This window comes from Onychomys torridus, chromosome 10 (assembly GCF_903995425.1).
Source record: "Onychomys torridus chromosome 10, mOncTor1.1, whole genome shotgun sequence".
In the NCBI taxonomy this organism is placed as follows: Eukaryota; Metazoa; Chordata; class Mammalia; order Rodentia; family Cricetidae; genus Onychomys; species Onychomys torridus.
In genome coordinates, this window is record NC_050452.1 from 89,303,668 (window position 1) to 89,323,323 (window position 19,656).

The 19,656-nt window shown below is 39.5% G+C and overlaps 1 protein-coding gene across 2 annotated transcripts; it reads left to right on the forward strand.

The window, feature by feature from the left end:
- The first annotated feature begins 9,488 nt into the window (after positions 1-9,488).
- LOC118592310 (UDP-glucuronosyltransferase 2B9-like) lies at positions 9,489-19,104 on the forward strand. 2 transcript variants are annotated; one of them, XM_036201134.1, is made up of 6 exons: positions 9,489-10,227; positions 12,050-12,198; positions 14,180-14,311; positions 15,940-16,027; positions 16,779-16,998; positions 18,825-19,104. In XM_036201134.1, exons 1-6 carry the CDS (start codon positions 9,504-9,506, stop codon positions 19,102-19,104), a joined length of 1,593 nt encoding a protein of 530 aa, XP_036057027.1. In that variant the 5' UTR covers positions 9,489-9,503. The 2 variants fall into 2 exon arrangements, with proteins under 2 accessions (XP_036057027.1, XP_036057028.1); XM_036201135.1 differs by having other exon boundaries at positions 9,504-9,975.
- Positions 19,105-19,656: the final 552 nt, after the last annotated feature.

Consider the following 19,656-nt stretch of genomic DNA (forward strand, 5'->3'; position numbering starts at 1 on the left):
TAGCTCCTGATTAAACTCTTCTTTGATAGATGTTTCCTCTGATTCTTCCCCAGGATTTTGCATTCATAGCCCCATAGTTAGGTTTATCTTATCCTACTTTATCCTAAGCTTTTCTTTCTATATTCCTAACCCAATATTTCTATTTTATAAATAGACAAGAGAAAGACAGAGAGACAGAAAAAACAGACAGAGAGAATATAGAGAGGACCCCTAGTTAGTGAAGATAAAGTGAGCCCTGGGACACCTGTCACACCTGTAAACTATACTGTATATACTTCACAAAAAATGTAGCTCAAGTTCTAAATGGTCTTAATAATAAAAAGCTGAAGTCAGATATCAGGGTAAATGCTGAAAGGTCAGAGAAGTAAAGGAGCCAGACACTAGAGAGACTTCTTCCCTCTACTGAATCCTCAAACAAAATGGCTGAGCTCCTGTCTCCTCCTGCCTTGTATTTATATCTCCTTCTTCCTAGTGCTGGGATAAAAGGAGTGAGCTTCCTCCACCTAGATCAGTGTTTCTTTTAGACTGGATAAATCTTGTGTAGCCCAGGGTCAGCTTGAAATCCTGATCTTTCCATTTCCTCTTCCCAAGTGCTGGAATTAAAGGTATGTGCCACTACTGCCTGGCCTCTGTGGTTAACTAGTGGCTAGCTCCACACTCTGATCTCCAGCCAAGCTTTACTTGTTAGAGCATATACAAAATATCACCACAAAAAAAGGTTGGGAAATGGATTATAATCAGGTTACCCAGGAAAGGAAGCATCAGTCGTGGACAAGGACAGAAAGGAAGAGTAACTTCAATAGTGCAGAGTGTCCAACAAAAGGAGAGATGAGAAAGCTGGTCCATCACAAGCCCTTGCTCCTCTGAACCCAGGAGAGAATGTGATCCCCGTGTCTTAACCCAGGGAAATACAACAAATCTGATGCTAGAAATACATGAAAAACAAAAACAAAAACAAAAAAACAAACCCCAGGCGGTGATGGCACACGCCTGTAATCCCAGCACTCGGGAGGCAGAGGCAGGTGGATATCTGTGAGTTCGAGGCCAGCCTGGTCTACAGAGCTAGTCCAGGACAGGCTCCAAAACTACAGAGAAACCCTGTCTCGGAAAAAAAACAAAACAAAACAAAACAAAAAACAAACAACAAAAAAAAAAACAACGCTGGCCAAAAGAAAACTTTTCTTACAAAGGTTAAAAGAACACTGAATAGCAGAAGCAGTTTCCAGCTCCTGCCAATACTTGGATCAAAACAATCCTGAGCAGAAACCAAAGTTCACCTTAGGTGAGATCAAGTGGGTTCAGGGTGATGTGCCCATTTCAAGGTTCACTTTAAACACCCTCCCTCTGCCCTGGTTAGCACTCAATTCCAGTCTCTGCATATCTAGGATTTAAAGGCATATTACCCCATTAACTTCCATACTGTAGTTTTATTTTATAGAAACACCTTTATAAGGTATTCTAATCCCTCTCCAAACTTACATACTTGGAATCACATTTTAGGTCCCTATTTTTAAATCTTATTTATTTATACATGCTGCATGAGTGATTGCTCAGCATGTATGTGTGTGTACCACGTGCTTGGTGCATTCAGAAGCTAGAAGATAGATTAGGAAACTGGGACTGGATTACAGATGTCTGAGAGCCATGTGGGTGCTGGGAACCTAACTGGGTCCTCTGGAACAGCAACCAGTGCTCTTAACTGCTGAGCCAATACTTCAGACTAGGGTTTGGAGTGAAACTTTTGTTTCTTTGTTTATTACTTTATTTTTTATTTCTTTCTATTCTTTTACTAGTTCTTCTTCGTGATTGTTGTCTTGTATACTTGAGACAGACTCTCACTATGCAGCTCTTTGTATCAAACCCTCTACATAGGCTTGGCTAGCCTTGAACTCACAGAAATCTACCCGCATCTGCCTCTGAAGTACTGGTATTAAAGGTGTGTGCCATCTTGCCTTGCTAACTTTAACTTTTCCTTTTTTTTACTTTTTTAAAAATTATTTTATGTAGCCTGCAAGTGGTGGCTCACTCCTTTAATCCCAGTCCTCTGGAGGCAGAAACAAGGGGATATCTGTGAGTTCAAGAGCATGTTGGTTTACAGAGTGAGTTCCCTGACAGACAAGGCTACACAGAGAAAACTTGTCTCCAAAAACAAAAAAGAAAAAAGTTATTTTATGTAAAACAAAATATAAATAACAAAATAAATAAAACAGTAGCCGGGCATGGGAGCACACACCTTTAACCCCAGCACTCCAAGGGCAGATGCAGGTGGATCTCTGTATTCCAATCCAGCCTGGGCTACAGAGACAGATCTAGGACAGCCAGAGCTTACATGAGAAGCCCTGTCTCAATAATAGATAGATAGATAGATAGATAGATAGATAGATAGATAGATAGATAGATAAATACACACACACACACACACACACACACACACACACACACACACACGCACACGCACGCGCGCGTGCACACACGCACACGCACATGTATACCTCTTTTTTTTTTTTTGCCTATATGTACACTTCTGCACCACCTGCATGTCTGGTGCCCATGAGGCCAGAACTAGAGTCACCATGGTGGTACTGGGAATTGAATCCATGTCCTCAGGAAAAGAAGTCATGGCTCTTAACCACTGAGTCATCTCTTGAGCCCATGGAGTCTTCCTTAAAGTCTTATTATTTGAGAATTTGGTATACAATATTTGGATTATATTAAACCTCTCTTCTAACTCCGCTCAGATCCATCTCTGCTCATTAGCCACCCAACTTTGTGTCCTTTTCCCCCACCCTTTTGGTGGTATTGTGTTCCCCGAAATATTGTATACGCTAATAAACTTATCTGGGGTCAGAGAACAGGATGGCCACAATGTTAAACATAGAGGTTAGGCAGTGGTAGCACACGCCTTTAATCCCAGCACTTGGGAGGCAGAGCCAGGCGGATCTCTGTGAGTTCAAAGTCACATTGGAAGCAGCCAGGCATGGTGACACACACCTTTTATCCCAAGAAGTGAGTCTTTAATCCCAGGGAATGATGGCAAAAACAGAAAGATATATAAGGCGTGAGGACGAGGAACTATAGCTATAGTTAAGCTTCAGGCTTCTAGCAGCAGTTCAGCTGAGATCCATTCAGATGAGGACTCAGAAGCTTCCAGTCTAAGAAAACAAGATCAGCTGAGGAACTGGCGAGGTGAGGAAGCTGTGGCTTGTTTGGTCTCTCTGATAATTCCAGCATTCACCCCAATACCTGGCTCAGGTTTGATTTTATTAATAAGAATTTCTAAGATTCCTGATACATACCTTCCAGTTCAATGTGTGCTGCTGTATATACTTGGATATGTAGCCTTCCACTGGCATGTGGTAGACTTACCACAAGCAATGTTCTTATAAAAGATCTGGCTCTTCTCCCAACAGTATCAATTACTAATAGCTCCCCAGCTAGGGGTGGGGCTCCATGTTCACCTCTCCTCTCCACGCTGAGATTTGTTCTGGCTTGAGCTTGCTGTCACAATCCATCACAATCCATGGGAGTCATAGTACAGATGCCCTGGTGCATATGAAACACACAGATCCACCACCTTTAGCTCTTGCTAGCTTTTTTCAGCAATTATCTGAGGGATGGTATGTGATGTAGATGTCCCATTAATGACTTAGCATTGTCTGTGCTTTGTACCTGAGCCAGTTGTGGGCTCTACACTAATCACTATCTACTCCAAAAGATCCTTGGTGAGACTTGAGATTCTTTAATCTATTGGTATAGCTATTAGTCATTAGGAATCAGTTTAACACAATAGTCATTTAGCAGAATATGGCAGTAAGTTCTCCCCTAGGTATTATGTCCTGTCTGGCCACAGATTCTTGACCCATATGGTGTCAAATATGAGCTTCTCTTATAAATACAAAGGAAGGACAGTTTCTAAGGGTCAGACACTCCAAATGACCACTTTGACTATAAAAACCATGCTGTTCTTTGGTGACAGTTAGGTGTTTTGCTTTTTGTTGTTATTGTTGTTTAATTGGAGTTGTACTTGATGGCCCCAGTAGAGAAGTTAAATACAAAGTATACATTCAAACAGCTGCATGAATAGACCACTTGTATTGGGTTATTTAGTATAGTTCATTTAAATCCTGGAGTGTGTCTGTCAAAGACGATGGCTTTCATGTAGCTTGGTTGTAGCACGAAATTCTAAACGGTCTTATTAAATAAGAACAAACCCAGGTCAGGTATTGAGTTAAAGCTGGAAGATCAGAGAAGCAGAACATGCCACAGCTTCCTCACCTCGCCAGTTCCTCAGCTGATCCTGTTTCCTCAGACTGGAAGCCTCTGAGTCCTCATCCAGAATGAATCTCAGCTGAACTGCTGCTAGAAGCCTGAAGCTTAACTATAGCTCTAGTTCCTCATCCTCACGCCTTAAATACCTTTCTGCCTCCTGCCATCACTTCCTGGGATTAAAGACTCACTTCTTGGGATAAAAGGTGTGTGTCACCATGCCTGGCTGCTTCCAATGTGGCCTTGAACTCACAAAGATCTGCCTGGATTTCTGCATCCCAAGTAATAGGATTAAAGGCTTGTGTGCCACCATTTTCTGGCCTCTATATCTAGTGGCTGTTCTGTTCTCTGAGCCCAGATAAATGTATTAGGGCGCACGATATATTGGGGAATACAATATCACCACACTTGGTCAGCAATAAGCTGTTTTGACAGTATGCAGCTCCCAGGTTCAGCAACTTTGAAAATAAAATCCTAGTTTTTCTTTAAAAAAAAATAAACAAATAATAGTCTCCTCAACATACAGAAATCACACTATGCCTAGATGCATATTTCCCATTTCTAGATTAGCGCTATCAAGTTATATCTGAATTAGCTATCTGAGTAGGTACAGTATTGTTTTTACACTTAGAATTTGATCCTACCCAGGAGAAACGCATAACATACAGGAGGATTGTAGAACTAGATACATGGCTTTATTCAAATGCCATTCTATGTAGGGGAGATATAAAAATGGGTAAGGCATGGTCTCTGCCCAAGAGGAGTTTATTGTGGTGTAGGTGTAAGCTGTTGCTGAAAATGCAAACAAGTGCTACAACCTTCCACAATGCTATGACATGACTGCCATTTGCTGTTGTATTCTTGATGTTTAGGATTCCTGGATTTTTAATAACTTGAATAGAAATAAAACCTGATGGTGAGATAATACATGGCTATGAAACAGCAGTAGCTGATGTGACCAGAAAACAAAGCTGGACACATGGCTCGGGAATAAAAGCACATATTGTTCTTGCAGAAGAACTAAGTACAGTAAGAAGCACCCAGTTTAGGTGGCTCATGACAAACTGTATACCAGTCCCAGTATCTCATAATATTATAAGAATACTGAAAATGTATCTATTCTTTAACCAGGAATTCCCATGTTACAAAAGAAAAAAATAGATGTTTTAATTTTTTACTGTATTATTGTAAGTGTGGGCTTGTTGGGGCATTCATGAGCCAGGACATGTATATGGAAGGCAGAGAAGAAAGAGAAGAACAATTCTAATTAAATATTGCTTTGTTTTGCCTTTGTGAAAAATATATTTGTTATTTTTTCTAACTGCTTTCCTGCAAAACTAAAATACACAGATTTCTTTTGACTCTGTGTGTGTGTGTGTGTGTGTGTGTGTGTGTGTGTGTGTGTGTGTCCATGTGTTAGCGTTAGGAGGGAAATGTAGTAATAAGGAAAGGAAACTAACAAACAATACAGTTTATAAACAACCACATGGGAGAAGGATGGGGAGGTAACTTGGGAATTAGAATGAGAAATCCAGAATGTTGAGGAAAGCAGACCCAGGCTTTCACAAGTATTTGAAAGAAGAAGACAAAAGGCAGAAAATAGAAAAGCCACACTTTTCTGAGTAAGGACCAGGGGAAGTCAGTAGGCACAGCACATGGCTGCTACTGGACTGCACAGACAGGGGAATTCTGGGAAGGAAAAAGAACATTACAGGAGTAATTACTCCTCCCAGCAATTTAACTCAGCTTGAGGTGAACTGGCCTTCTTGAGGGGTGGATCCTCAGCTAGGTGACTGAGCAACCCAGCTGGACCAAGCTTAAGGGAGGAGACAATGGCCTGTCCACACCCAAAGGCAGATTCCACACTTTTGACCAGAAGAAAATAACTTTCCCTTAATGGGCATCCAATACCACTGTAATAACAGGATCTATTCCCCTCTGACATCCAACACCAGGGGTTCAGGCACATGGGCACACTCCCAGACTTCCTAAGGGTGTTGCACATCTGAACTCAAGATCTTTTGCTTTCTTGGCAAGTACTCTTAGTTTTTGAGTGACCCAGGCTCCAAGATTCACAGTCTTTGTTTCTCTGGGTTGAAAAGTAAAGTAGCAGCACTTTCATAAATGTTGTTTTCTTTTTATCAAAATGAGAAACTATTCTCATTTTGAAAGTACTTATTTGCAAATAATAAACACTTCTGACTTCCTCCATTTACCTTAGATTAATTTGTAAAAAAAATAAGTGTTGTTTCATAAAACACATCACTTTATTTCAGAATATGTTTCAAATCGGAGGGAAACAAAAACTGTCTAACCATTTGTCTTCTAACATTTATCAAAAGATTTTTATTAATAGATAAGACTTTTTAAATAGTCACCCAAGGCTCCAAAGTGAAAATGGACAGTGTTTAGGATTCCTCTCCATTTTCAGTGTTATAGTATTGGGAAATAGTAATTTCACATTTGCTTGCTGATCTGGGATTGACTTTCATCTTTATTTAAAAGACAACTGTTGCATCAATATATTAGGTTTTTTGGCATAGGTAATGTCTACAGTTTTTTTTGAACACATAATGATACTAATTCACATATTGGCAATAAATGATTCTTAATGCTTGATGGTGTTTTTTCACTATATGCTTCATTATATATTGTGTAAGAGTGCTAAAGTTATATAGAATATAAAAAATATACAATTGGGTTGATTTTTTGATGATGATCACAAAACTATCCATGGCAAAGTTGTAGAGTTTGTTTTTGTTTGCTTGTTTTGTTTTTTCTTTATTTATCAAGAGCTAAAAGCTGCTAAGAAAACTATTGGGATGAAAAATAAAAATGGACCTCCATCTCTTACCATATACAATGTTCATTTAAAATGCTTTAAAAAAATAAAGGTAAAAATTATAAATATAAGGTGTTGATAAAAGTGTGAAAATATATTTGTTACCAATTTGAAAATGGTTTTTCTGTTGACCTCAAAAACAGGAGCAACTAAGCTAAATTTCATTAATTGGATTCATAAAAATGAAAACTTTTCTGCATAAAAAAAATCACTGAAAGTACTGAAAAGAAAAAAATCACAAAGCTGGAGAATGCATTTGAAAGTTATATTCCCCCAAAAAGAACTTAGACTTAAAACAAAGGTCATAAGTGCATAATGTGGAAGGGAAAACACATGACATGACTCCATATAAAAAAAATCTCAACCCCCATTAAAACTTATTCAGACATAAAACATGGACAGAGGATCTGAATAGACATTTTCCATGAAAGAGCTACAGGTGGCCAAAACACATATGGAAGTATGTTCAGCACCATTACTCTTAAAGTTATTCAGGCTCAGCTCAAAACAATTGAAAACCATAATGAGATAGGGCTTCCTCCTCTTAACTGCTTGTAATCAAGAGAGAAACAGTAGAGAGCAAGGGGAGACATCAGGATATGCTGTACTGTGCAACCTGAGCAGCTCCTTGGAACAGTCTCCCACCCCCTGCGGGTTGGGGATTTAGCTCAGTGGTAGAGTGCGTGTGGGTGTCCCTATCTTTGCTGCCCACTCAGGAGCAACTCTGCCATCTTACTCAGGGCTGGGTGGGGGTGGTGTCCCAGAGAGCACATGTCAGGGTAAACTGGGTTCCGCCCAAGAGCATAATGGTGTTTTCACCTATTCCCCCTTTCCTATCCCAGCTTACTCACACCTCTTGCCTTTGCTCTCTGAGGTGAAGCCCACATAGGAGCTCATGGTTTGCTTGATGCTGTGTGTAGGACACTACTGGAGCTTCAGCAGGGAGGCACCCTGGACTCTTTCTAATGATATTTTGTCTCAGTGAGGGAAAATGAAAATAAGGGATTATGTTCTTGGTGATGTCTGCAAAAGATACATGGACTCAGGAAAGGGTTGAGATCAAAATATAGAACAGGACAAATATATGGTACATGGATATTAATAAAAACAATAGTAGTCAAAAATTTGGAACAAAGCTAATGTCAATCAAATTAGAAATGAGTAAGTGTGGATTTTCTGTTACAAAATGGTTTAACATTACATAAAGGAAACTTGGCTACCTCCTATAATATGACAGTAGTTTAAAACCTTATAAACACTGAAGCCAATCACAAAAGCACCACCCATTTTATACCAGCTACTCAAAAAACTCAGAGTAAGAAAACAAGGATGTTTCATGGCACAAAAGATACACAGCCTGTGTATCCCAACAATCCAGTTTGCACACACACACACACACACACACACACACACACACACACACAAATAAGCCAATCAAAGAAGCCAAATCAATTGTGAAATGCAGAAAAAATAGATTTATTCATTGTAATCACTTTAGGAAAAGATACAGAGAAAACCAGTGACCATTACCTAACTCCATCTTTGGAATTCTGACAAGACATATGAATAGTTAAGCAGTCTAGGCATGGTCTCTTGCCCACCATCATCTTAGCTCCTAGGCTCTTCAGAAATGTTAGTCCCTCCTAGCTTGTAAATGGTCCTTGAGGACAGATTCCTCCTGGGTAACCCCAAGGCATAGGACAATTCTTCTCTCAGCAGAAGGTCACCAGGGAAATTCTGTTTCTTAGCATCCATTCTTTCAATAGTTTGGTAGTCAAGGAGGGAGGCAGAAGTATCTCATTAGAATATATTCACTCCTGCCAGGGTGTCTAGTTACAAGAAAGCAGATTCCTGATTGGGTAGAGCTAGAACCAATGGAAAGACTGAAAGAACAGGGCTTCTATCTAGGTTAAAATCAGCTTCAAATTTAGTTGCTTCAAATTTCAGCTTCAAATTTAACTCTGAGGTTATACTATGGACCTCTGAACCATTTATTTAAAATCAATCAATAGTATAGTAAAGGAATGCTGTTGTCAACATTCATATGAAGACACATTGGACTATGATATTTTAAAAGTGTGATTCAACAGTTATGTTGATTCTCTAAGTTCTTTATCAAGGAAGCTACATTAGAAGAGAGAGACAAGGGAAGAAAGGGAGATCTTACTGTCCACTGTTCTCCAAGTACATTACACATTCAAGGTCACTGAGAATCAGGAGTCACTTCACATGTTCACATCTGCCTCCTGGTTTTTGCACTTTTGGCATGCAGAGGCTGTGACTATCTTTGCTTTGGTGAGTACTAGTTATACTTTAACTAATTGATTAGTACTCTGTCTATATCTACAAGAGCTGAGTGATTGCCATTTGAAAGGCAGCTCTGGATTGAACCAAGATGTCTGTGAAAATGACAGCAGCCCTGCTCCTGCTCCAGATGAGTGGCTTCTTTGGATCTGGGAGTGGTGGGAAGGTGTTGGTGTGGCCAATGGAATACAGCCATTGGCTCAACTTAAAGGTAATCCTAGAAGAACTTGTGAAGAAGGGACATGAAGTCACTGTTCTGATACCCTCAGCTTCCCTTTCTTATGAGGTTGATGAAACGTCTGCTATTGAGTTTGAGACATATCCTTCATCAGTTTCCATGGCTGATTTGGAGGAACTTTACATGGACTCACTCAGGAAATACATTTATGAGCTGCCAAAGCAATCATTTTGGAGATACTTTTTAATTTTTCAAGAATTGGTTTGGGTCGATTCAGATTATTTTGAAAGTCTCTGCAAAGATGCAGTTTTTAACAAGGAACTCATGACAAAACTACACAATTCAAGCTTTGATGTCATGGTAGCAGATCCCTTCATACCCTGTGGTGACCTGCTGGCTGAGATTCTCAAGATACCACTTGTGTACAGTCTCCGCTTCTTTCCTGGATCCACATATGAAAAGTACAGTGGAGGACTCCCACTGCCACCTTCTTATGTGCCTCCTGCTCTGTCAGAGTTGAGTGACCGAATGACATTCATGGAGAGGGTGCAAAATGTAATCTATGTGCTTTGTTTTGACTTTTGGTTCCAAACATTTAATGAGAAGAGGTGGAATCAGCTTTACAGTGAAGTATTAGGTAAGTGCCATGAGCTGTTTTAGCTACAGCATTCTAAATTTGCTGTGTCATTGAAAGTGATCTTGATAGAACAGGATTGCTAAGAAGGATTTTTCTCTCCTAAGTACAACAGTGAAAAGTCTGTGAAATTCTCTGCCAAGTTCAAAGCATTGTAGAAAAACCTATGTCACAATGTCAGTTGCAAAGCCTTGTCTTTGACTAGAACAGGACATTTCAGAAAGGCATACACCCACAAAACAAAGTTTTGAGAATTTCTCTAAGAAATATCTTATCCACAAGCCATTTTACCTTGTGTTTTAAAATAATAGATTTACCTGTGAAGTAGTATCATCATCATCACCATCACCACCACCACCACCACCATCATCATCATCATTATTTTATTGCTGCCATTACTTTTATTATCATGAGTATGCATGTGAACACTTGTGTCATAGGTGGATGCTTTTGCTCTGTGTTACATATGAAGATGTCAGATTCAAATTTGTTGAGTTTTTACCTCCATCTATATTTGGATTCTCAGGATCAATTCAGGTGTTCAGAAGTGCATAGGGAGTGAACTCAAATCATTAAGCTTGCATGTTAAACACTTTAAACACCTAACACATTTCACTAGTCCCTAAAACAGTAGCTTTAAACAAACACAATGTTTTCATTATTTGCACATTAGACTGAAGAGCACTAAGTTTCTCTAGCATAGGGATCTACACAGCATTGAGAACTTTTCCCTTTAATACATTAGTTTTCTCATTTAAAATTTTAAATATTTTGTCATTTCACCTGCTAAATTTCTGAACAGCTGTGAATACACTATCTATATAATGAGTAAAGAAAACATGTGAATTTAAAATTTTGGAGAATCTATATTTATTTTTTAGGAGTGTTGAAATTGTGTTTAAAATGTATAACACTAAAGTGTAGAAGTAATGGTTACTAGTTACAGTGTTTTAAAATATATCTAATGGCTAAACAACTCTCTTTTCAGATTTTAAGATTTGTTATCCTTATTATCTGCAAGCAAACTTACACAGACCTAATTATTACAACAAACTTACCCAGACCTAATTATTACACAGTCAATCAGGAATCAAGAGCAATATGAGGACAAGGAACTCAGGCATAATCAAAATTCTCTTGGAAGTCAGCCAGGGCAATATAGTGAGAACCTGTCTGAAAATGAAGTGCTGAAGCAAAATCCCTACAAGTGTGTACACTGGGCGTGACAGCACACACCTGCAATCCCAGCAGACGAGACATGGAGGAAGATGATCTGGAGTTCAAGGTCAACTATGACTACACAGTGACTTAGGGACCACCCTAGGCTCCATCAAACTATCTCAAAACAGCACAAAATTCTCAGTTCCCTTAGAGGAACACACATCAAGGTTCCAGCAGCTAAACAGTGCAATCTTGATGGAGAATAGCAGGGAAAAGTGTTTCTCTATGACAAACTGGATTCATAGATAATGGCATTGATTATACATCAATGGCTTATTTAGATAGTAGTCATGAATTTCCAAGGTGTGTTGCAGATGTGTTGTCTTTTTCGATGTTACTTGCATAGTGACTTCATATGTCTCTAAGCATAAGGATGAGAAACAGAGCTATTACAAACTTGTGTCAAACATTATACACTCAGATATACATAGAGAAAGAGAGAGAGATACATAGATATACAAAAATGTTTCATATCCCAGCCACATGCTTGTAAACAACTCTGAATATGTCATCAAAAGTGCTTTCAGGAGACTTCCTGGCATATTCATCTTCACCTGACACTTATGTCATGGGTTATACCTTCCCTGTTCTGATCCCTCTTCAGGAAGACCCACAACACTCTCCGAGATGATGGGGAAGGCAGATATATGGCTCATTCGAACCTACTGGGATTTGGAATTTCCTTACCCTCTCTTACCAAATTTTGATTTTGTTGGAGGGCTCCACTGCAGACCTGCCAAGCCTCTGCCTAAGGTAAATATAGATCCATTTGTTTGCTTCTGTTTGTCTTGCATTTTCAGCAAGAGTGATTATATTCTACTACTTCAGAATGGTTGTCAAACTCAGGGAGTCACAGGAATTTAGATAAAGAAAGCTGCCTGTAGAAACACCTGTATCTATTCCATCACAGCATACAAATTTCCTTTCCATTAAATTATTTCAGCAAGAATCTGTTTTTAAAAAAGTTTTCTTATATTTGAGTGTAAAAAACACAAAAGTACTAAATGCAGGGGAGGTCCAAAAGCCAAGTCCTATACAAAGTGATCTGAGAAAAAATAGATGGGGTATGAACAAAGAAAAACTTGTTTTCACAAGTCACAATGGCTCTATTTACTTTCTTGATCAATCACACAAGTGAAAACACACTCCTGCACAAACATACATACACACATATGTTTGCAGTAACAGACACAATAATATAAATTGACAGCATATAGTAAATTCTATCCAATGAAACTGACATCTATTACAAAGAACACAAATGAAAAGACAGTGGACATTCTTAACAAAATGAGGAATAGATTTATGGTCCATGAATTCCACTCCTGAGTATGTGTAAAAGAACTGAGTGAAGGACCTCTATGAGACAGTAATGCCAGGATGGTCATAGCAGCACTATTCCTGAAGGGAAGGGTGCTTGAGAGTTTGAATAACAATGGCTCCCATCAGTTCATATACTTGAATGTTTGGTTCCCAGTTGGTGAACTGTTTAGGAAGGGTTAGGAGGTGTGGCTTATTTGGAGAAAATGTGTCTCAGGAGGTAGACTATGAGGTTTCAAAAGCTCAAACCATGCTTAGTCTCTTTCTGTCTGTCTGCATCTAATGGTTCATGTTGAGTTCTGGGTAACAATTCCAGTGCCAGGCCTGCCTGCTTACCTGCCATGGTGCTCCCTACCATGGTGCTCATAAACTAACCCTCTGAAACTTTAAACAAGCCTCCAATTAAATAATTTCTTTTATAAATTGCCTTAATCATGGTGTCTTCTCACAACATTAAACAGTACCTAAGAAAGGTTGGAGCAACTTAGATATCACTAGAATTGCTTATAAAAAATTAGATAGTATGCGAATACAAACATATATCACTAAAACTTTAAAATCTAGGGTCTAGAGATGCATGGTGTTATTTTTAATGACAGCACACTAAGTAAACTAGCCAATGAACAAGACAGAAATTTAAAAAAAAAAATAGCTAACGTAAATTCCCTAGACTTGTCACAATAATAGAAACAGAATGCAGATATTTGGTGGCCAAGGGACAGGAGAGGGAGAAAGAGAACTTTGAATTTAATATCAACAAATCTTGCTTTTCAAGAAGAAAATGTTCCAGAACTGTTGGTATGAATGTGAAGATGTGTAACACAGAGAACTGTAACCTTACAGTTGGCTACAACTGTACATCTTATATGTAGATGTGAATAGTTTTTAAGCATGCACTACACTAATCATCTCTAATGCTGTTCAGTTTCTTCGTACTGTGGAATGTCATTCTGTATGCTGTGAAGGTGTGTTGCTCTGATTGGTTGATAAATAAAAATGCTGATTGGCCAGTAGCCAGGCAGGAAGTTTAGGCGAGACAAGCAGACTAGGAAAATTCTGGGAAGAGGAAGGCTGAGTCAGGAGTTGCCAATCAGGCACAGAGGAGGCAAGATGGCAAGGCAGAACTGAGAAAAGCTACCAAGCTACGTGGCTAAACATAGATAAGAATTATGGATTAATTTAAGTGTAAGAGCTAATCAGTAATAAGCCTGAGCTAATGGTCAAGCAGTTATAATTAATATAAGCCTCTATGTGTTTGCTTGAGGGATGCAAGTGGGAGAGATTTGTCCCAACTGCTAGCTAACTGGGACACAGGAAAACTACAACTACATCTTCCTATGGATGTTGGTGTCAGTTTCTATGCACATTATTTTGTGTTGCTGCTGTTTGTGATAAGCTGATATTTTATTAACAGGAAATAGAAGACTTTGTCCAGTCTTCCGGAGAACATGGTGTTGTGGTGTTTTCCCTGGGGTCCATGGTGGGTACCCTAACAGAAGAAAGGGCCAATGTGATTGCAGCAGGCCTTGCCCAGGTTCCACAGAAGGTGAGATACAGTGCCTCAGTGTTGCACCCTCACTAAGATGGTCACATCCTGCTTGGGTATGATTGCAGAAACCTGCTGTGTGAAACTGAAGCTGTCTTGATAGCTCTAGCTCATCTCTGAAGTCACCTGTGACACAGAAATATAGAAGACAGATGCCAAATAGTAGGTGGTGTTTTTGATTAATAACTTTGTTGTTAACATTGTGTTCAGAACAAAATTTAACAAGTGTTTGTGAACTTGATGTTAGGAACATATTATAGGCAGAAACACAGAATCTGCCTTGTTACTTCCTCTGTTATCTTGGAGCATATTTGAGGACTTTGCACACACTACACTGTAATCAAACTGCCATTAAATTGCAAATAAGCAGGCACACAAAATTGGCATTTGTGGGACGTGAGAGGTGGCTTATCTTTTACAGCATGTGTTGCTCACCCCGAGGACCTGAACTTAGTTCTGAGGCCCCATGTCTGACAACACACAGCTGCCTATAACTGCATCTCATGGGATTCAGAGCACTCTTTGGGCCTCAGATGACACTTACACACCCATCCCGTACATATGAACACACACACACACACACACACACACACACACACACACACACAGAGAGAGAGAGAGAGAGAGAGAGAGAGAGAGAGAGAGAGAGAGAGATTAACTTATACATAAATAAAAAGAAGTCCTTATCTTAAAAAGGGAATTTATGGTATTCTGGGTTTTTTTTTTCAATTATCTTATTTTGTTTTTATTATTTAGATGCCTATTTGTTTTTCTAAGGAGAGAAAGGAATGGATTTCAATGAGAAGAGTATGGAAGAATATTCAGGAGGGGTTACAGGGGAATCAATCCACAATGAGAATATATTTTATGGGTGAAAAAAAAAAACCTCTTTTCAATTAATGGAAAATAGTCAAAAGAAATAAAATACAAAATTTAAAGATGGGTTTGTATCATAGTCCTATGTTTCTATGTAATTTTGGCCTGCACTAAAAATGGGCCTATGCTGGTATGTTTTCCCTGCATATCCAAGACATAGGTAGGACAGGATTTTCCAACCCCCAAGTCTACCTTTGGGACTGAGCTTGTTAATACTGACAAAGCGGGTAACTTGGGGACTTGCTTCTTGAAGGGAATATGTGCTTAGACAGTATCACACTTCAAGGGCCTGAGCCAATAAAATACCTATGACAAAAGTAATTATAAGTAACTCAGATACCATGAACAACAGCTGTAGTGAATTTGGAAAAGAAAAAGGTGCTCTAAATATATACTGGAAAAACAAAATCAACTTTACATTAGTAACTTTGATGGATTGTTGAACTGGAATTAACATTCATACATTTCTTACCTCCTTCTTGACATTGCTGGACCTGCCTTTACCTAAGCTGCTGTTGGTTAAATGTTAAGGTGGCGTGCTGACACTTGGATAAGCATGAGAATAAATGCAGGAGAGTGAAGAGTGTTGCATCCTTGCTGTAGTAGTTCTTCATGGTTCCCGTCATCCATCCTCACCTCCTGGCTCCTCCAGACTGGGCACTTGTCTCCATTGATTCTTAATTGATCCACAATTCTAGCAGGAGTAACTTACAGTTGACCAAAGTAATAAGAGGCTAGCTTCATCTTAACAGGTTCTTTGGCGATTTGAAGGCAAGAAGCCAGACACCTTGGGCTCCAACACTAGGCTCTACAAATGGATCCCCCAGAATGACCTCCTCGGTAAGCATCAGGATAAACCTGAGACATGAGGAATGGCCATCAACTCTAATGCATTTATGACAGCTGTGGTCTAGTCCTGGGGAGAATGGATACAAGAACTACTGGGAATATTCTTACAGTAACATTTGAGATGGGAGAATCAATTTTTATCTCTGCTTTATTTGCCATTCAGATACATTAAGTCACTTCTTCTTTCTCTCTACCTCCTATGTCTATAACTTACATTGACCCTTTCCCCACTGTGGGGCAATTGTAAATGCCAGTGCGAATGGTATTCTTTCATTAATGACTCTTTATTTACTATGCTCCTCCCAAGACCCCACAACATGAGATGATACCCCATGATGAAATGTTCTGTCTGATTCCATCACAATGAGCACTCAACCCCTCCTGTGTGAAGCCAACCCATCCAGAGCATTGACTCACTGTTCCTTTAAGAGAACACACTCTCCTGAACCATAGCCTGTGCTTGCACAAGCTGTTTGCTGCACTTGGGGGGAGCTCTGCCCTTTTTGTCCATTGCACAAAATCATTCTGCTTCCACCCTGCACCTCCTCTATGTGGCCTTCACTTAATCTCTGTGGGCTTGTGGTGCTCCTTGCTCTAAGACATGACAGGAATTCAGTGCAGTCTTGTGGATATGATAAATGATATCTAGAGAATATTTACCATTTCTGTGCCATTTTTCCTGCCTCTCATTTTCTTTCTCACAGTCATGATTAACATTTGCCTTAATTTCTCCCCTTCCTAGGTCATCCTAAAACCAGAGCTTTTATAACTCATGGTGGCACCAATGGCATCTATGAGGCGATCTACCATGGGATCCCTGTGGTTGGCATTCCTTTGTTTGGAGACCAATTTGATAATGTTGTTCGCATGAAGACCAAAGGAGCAGGTGTTAGACTGGACTTTCTCACAATGTCCAGTACAGATTTGGTCGATGCACTGAAGACAGTCATTAATGACCCTTCGTGAGTACAGTGATTTTGTTCAAGTTGGTACTAGTACCAATAGGTTATCTCGAAGGTAACAGTAGAATTCATCTGATCTTTAGTCTAAGTTTGAAAACGACAATATAAAACTTATTCTGTCAATCAAGACTGCAAACTATCCCTGTTGATTTGCTGTATAAGAAATTAGTTTAGAATAATTTGATGATGGAAAGGACACAATTTCTCCAAAGAGGATCAAATCAACAAATGGGATAATGAAGCTAAATTTAAAATATTTCAAGTCAATTACTAAAATTTCCAAAACTCTTATTCTTTGTTTAAATAATTGTTACTCACTGACAAAAGTAGAATAATGATGCACATATGTATATATATAATATGTAATGACCAAATAAAATATCATTTCCATCTCTTTTTTTTTTTTTTGAGCTGAGGCCCGAACCCAGGGCCTTGTGCCTGCTAGGCAAGTGCTCTACCACTGAGTTAAATCCCCAACCCCCATTTCCATCTCTTTAGACAGATATAATTTTATTTTTGTCAGTGCTGAAAGTCCCCTCTTCCACATTCCACAAGTTACAGCAAGACATGTAACTTGTAATTCAGTCACTGACTCACTACAGTGCACTGTCCTGCTAGCCAGTGGCAGGATGCATGTGCTAGCTGATGTCTGTCTGTCCCCACTCACTCTCTAGACTCCAGTTACCACTGTTCTACCCTCTCCTATGAAATCAGCTCTGCAGTTTCCACACAGTGGTGAGAATGTACAGTGTTTTCATTTAGGGACTAGTTTATATGATGTAGTATAATATCCTCCAATTTCATCCTTATTATTATAAAGACAAGATTTCCTTCTTTATAATTGTTGAGTAATATTCAACTATGTTTTCATACCACATTTTATTTCTCCATCATCCCACAATTCCACTTCCTAAGTCTCATGACCAGGGCTACAAAAACCATGGACCTTAAGGGATCTTTTTGATATGTTGTTTACCATTTCTTTAAATAGATTCCTAATAGCCAAACAGCTAGAACCCAGATTAACTATTTCAGGGAATCCATGCTCTTTTAGTAGCTGCTATACTGAATTAGACTCCAGCGTTCACTTCTCTTAGTCATACTCATCCTCCTGCCATTGATCAGCCTGTCAGCCTGACTTTCAATTCCCAGAAGCTCCGGTATAAAAGCAGAGAACTAACTCCCACAAGTTTTCCTCTGACCTCCACACAGGCTGCATGGTACACACCACACCCTTAAGGCCCCATAGAAAAACAATTAAAATGGAGAAAGGTAAAAAATAATTGACAGGTACTACATCCTCTGCATCCTTGTCATTCCTGCGCCTCTGCCTCTGTTAGAAGTACTAGGTGTTGAATGCAGGCCCTCAAGCATTCTAGACAAGCAAACACTGAGCTGCTGCATCTCAGCCTTATGTCATCTTTTGTAAAGGTTGTCGCTTTCTCACCAGTTACCCATTTGTAATCATTAATTGCATTGTTGTTGAGTTTTCAAAGAATTTTGACACAGTTTCTTCACAAAAGCATCAATGTGATCATCTTCAGACTGTGCTGAACCACCTACCTTGCAGTGTTTGAGATAGCTTACTAATGTTTCCTCTGCTGGAAAGGTTTACTTCCCAAAATGATTTCCCATTTCAGTTTTGGAAAGAATTTCTGAAAAAATGCCAACCTCGAGACAAACTTTCAAACGTGTACCAATCAAAACCACACTGTATCTAGGGCTAATCTAAGGAATTTACTGAGTCTCGTGATGCTTTCCCTGAATCTTCCATAGGCTTGATGCACTTAAGTAAACTAATTGCTTTTCCATATTGCTAACTTTAGCTATAAGGAGAATGTGATGCGGCTATCAAGAATCCACCACGATCAGCCAGTGAAGCCCCTGGACAGAGCCGTCTTCTGGATTGAGTTTGTCATGCGCCACAAAGGAGCCAAGCACCTTCGTGTGGCAGCACATGAGCTCACCTGGTTCCAGTACCACTCTCTGGATGTGCTTGCATTCCTGTTTGCCTGTGTGCTGACTGTGACGCTCATCATCATGAAGTGTTGTCTCTTTTGTTGCTGGAAGTTTGCTAAAGCTGGAGAGAAGAAGAAAAGGGAGTAGCTGAAGTGGGGAGGACGGACAGACGGACCTCCCCAGTGCATCCCAGCAAGAGAGGCTGTGATGGCAGGGTCCTTCGTCCTGTGACGAGACAGCTTTTCAGTCTTCTTTGTCAAGTCATAGGATTTTTTTTTCTCCCAGAGACTCAATAATTCCTTTGCAGTTAGTTTATTTCAGGCCAATGATGAAATTGAAAAGTTAACAAAGTTCAATTGAAGTAGTCAACATGAGGATGCATAGGAATTTTACAAATTCATTTTTACCGTTTTAAAGTTACACCAAACAATGCTATGGCTGAGATGATGGCTCCATGGGTAAAACACTTGTCTGTCCAGACATCCTCCTTTATATTGGATCTGCAGAACCCATATAAAAGCTGTATCTAGTAGCATCTATAACCTCAGTGTAAGCAAACCAGGAGATGTGAGGGAGAGACAGAGTTGCCTCAAGCTTGCAAGCCAAGTAGCCTGCTGTTCAGCAAAAGATACCCTGCCTCATAAAGTATGGAAGGAGAAAAATAACACAGGATGTTGTACACTGACATCCCGAATGCTT

Bases quoted from the DNA above. Each gene is read 5' to 3' on its own strand.
- LOC118592310 (XM_036201134.1), top strand. From the start codon at position 9,504: ATGTCTGTGAAAATGACAGCAGCCCTGCTCCTGCTCCAGATGAGTGGC. The intron at 14,312-15,939 runs GTGAGATACAGT...TCATCTTAACAG, and splicing joins TTGCCCAGGTTCCACAGAAG to GTTCTTTGGCGATTTGAAGG. The intron at 16,028-16,778 runs GTAAGCATCAGG...TCCCCTTCCTAG, and splicing joins CCCCCAGAATGACCTCCTCG to GTCATCCTAAAACCAGAGCT.